The 1,889-nt window shown below is 61.1% G+C and overlaps 1 protein-coding gene across 1 annotated transcript in view; it reads right to left on the reverse strand.

Moving 5' to 3' along the window:
- The window catches only part of LOC104127488 (suppressor of SWI4 1 homolog), a 6,844-nt gene extending 4,961 nt beyond the window's left edge, over window positions 1-1,883 (reverse strand). The window contains exons 1-4 of the mRNA XM_035895681.1: window positions 1,834-1,883; window positions 1,591-1,692; window positions 1,244-1,294; window positions 971-1,141 (exon numbers count right to left, since the gene is read on the reverse strand). Coding sequence (XP_035751574.1) covers window positions 971-1,141; window positions 1,244-1,294; window positions 1,591-1,692; window positions 1,834-1,863 — 354 coding nt within the window. The 5' untranslated portion in view covers window positions 1,864-1,883. The remainder of the gene's footprint in view (window positions 1-970; window positions 1,142-1,243; window positions 1,295-1,590; window positions 1,693-1,833) is intronic.
- Between the last annotated feature and the right edge of the window lie 6 nt (window positions 1,884-1,889).

Here is a 1,889-nt window from a genome sequence, read left to right on the forward strand (position 1 = left end):
GAAGGAGAGGGGGGGGGAAAAGAAGGGAAGAGAGGATTTTGGCTGAGAGGGACCTGCAAAGATCACCCAGCCCAACGCAGGGCTGACCAAAAGCTGAAGTGCGTGATTAAGGGCATCGTCCAAACGCCTCTTAACGACGGAGAGGCCTGGGGCATCGAGCAGCCTCTCCAGGAAGCCTGCCCCCAGTTGGACACCCCTCCCCGCGGTAAAGAAATGCTTCCTCATGCCCAGTCTGAACCTCCCTTGGCACAGCTCCGAACCATCCCCACGCGTCCTGTCCTTGGATCCGAGGGAGAAGAGCTCAGCACCTCCCTCTCCACATCCCCGCAGGGAGCCCCGAGGTCACCCCTTGGTCTTCTTTTCTCCAACCACGACAAACCCAGCGTTCTCAGCCGCTCCTCACAGGACGCCCCCTCACCAGCTTGGCTTCCCTCCTCTGGATGCGTTCAAAGACCTTCGTGTCCTTCTTAAATGGTTTTAACGAGCCCAGAATTGCAGGCAGGGTTCAAGGTGAGGCTGCACCAATGCTGCCCAGAGCGGGACGATCCCCTCATGTGGGGTTTGGCGCACCCCAGGGTGGGGTTTGCCCTCAGCGCCGGCTCCTGCTGCCAACCAGCACCCCCCGATCCCTTCCTGCAGGGCTGCTCTCCACCCACTCCTCTCCCAGTTTCTACTTGTGCCCAGTGTTACGCCCTCCTAGGTGCAGAATCCGGCCATTTGGACTTGTGGAATTCCATCTGTAATCGCCGCCCAACGCTCCAATCTACCTAAATCCCTCCTCCGTGAGGCAACTTCTCCCTCAAGAGAGAGTCAACGGCCCCTCCCAGTTTGGTGGCATCAGCAAAGTTGCTAACGACACATTCAATTCCTTCATCCAGATCGTTGATGGGTATAACAGAACCAGCCTAAGGAGGGGGGATGGGCACTGAGCCCCCCTCCCCAGCAGCGTGGGGACCCCGCCCTCGCTTACCCTGTGGACGTTGATAGAGGGGAACATGTTCTGGAACATGCTGGCCATCAATTTGACCTGGATCTGCTGGAGCCCGAAATTGCTGAGGACCAGCAGCGGGTGATGGGTGAACTGCTGCTCGTGCATGCGGTGCCGCTTGAGGGACGAGACCACGTCCTTGATCAGCGAGTACTGGAGAAGGGGGGGGCGGAAAGCACACACATGAGGATGAGGAGGGGGTGAGATGCTGCCCTTCGCACCGGCGGGGAAAGGGGGGCTCCCGCCAGCACCCACCTGCATCACCTTGAACGTCAGCGTTGGGCCACCCGGCAGCCGAAAAAGCTTCTGTGGAGGGGGAAGAGGAGCGGTGCTCAGCGCCAGCGGTGCCGCTGGCAGGATTGTCCCCCCACCCCAAAACTCAGCGCAGACACATCAGTGCGTTTACTTTGGATAGAATCACGGCATAAACTCAAGAGGATTTTGTCATCATCTGCGTCTGCAAGGGGGTAGAAATCCCCCCTGCCCCCCAAAAGGCACCCGCACCCTGTGCGAGGTGGCGAGGGGGAGCACGGCCGCTGCGGAAGGGCCCCCCCCAAACCCCAGGAGCAGCCCCCGAGGCCGCAGGGGATCGCGCTACTCACAAAATTGATGCTGGAGGAGGGTTTGCTGAAGACCAAGAAATGCGTCACCCCCAGGGGCCCGGCCACGGCCACAAAATCCTTCAGGGAATTGTTCTTCCGCACCTGCGGCACAGAGCGGCCGAGCCCTTGAGATTCCCCCCCGCGCCAAACCGCCTCCCGGGCTCCGCTTTATCCTGGGGAGGGGGCAGGATCTGGCCAATCCCCCCCACCCGTGGGCAGAGGAGGAGCCCCCCCCGAGCTCACCTTGAGGGCCCTGGCGGTGTAGGGCTCCATCACCTTCCGCACGTCGGGGATGAGCT

This window comes from Egretta garzetta, unplaced genomic scaffold, assembly GCF_000687185.1.
Source record: "Egretta garzetta isolate BGI_Z169 unplaced genomic scaffold, ASM68718v1 scaffold106, whole genome shotgun sequence".
Taxonomy (NCBI): Eukaryota; Metazoa; Chordata; class Aves; order Pelecaniformes; family Ardeidae; genus Egretta; species Egretta garzetta.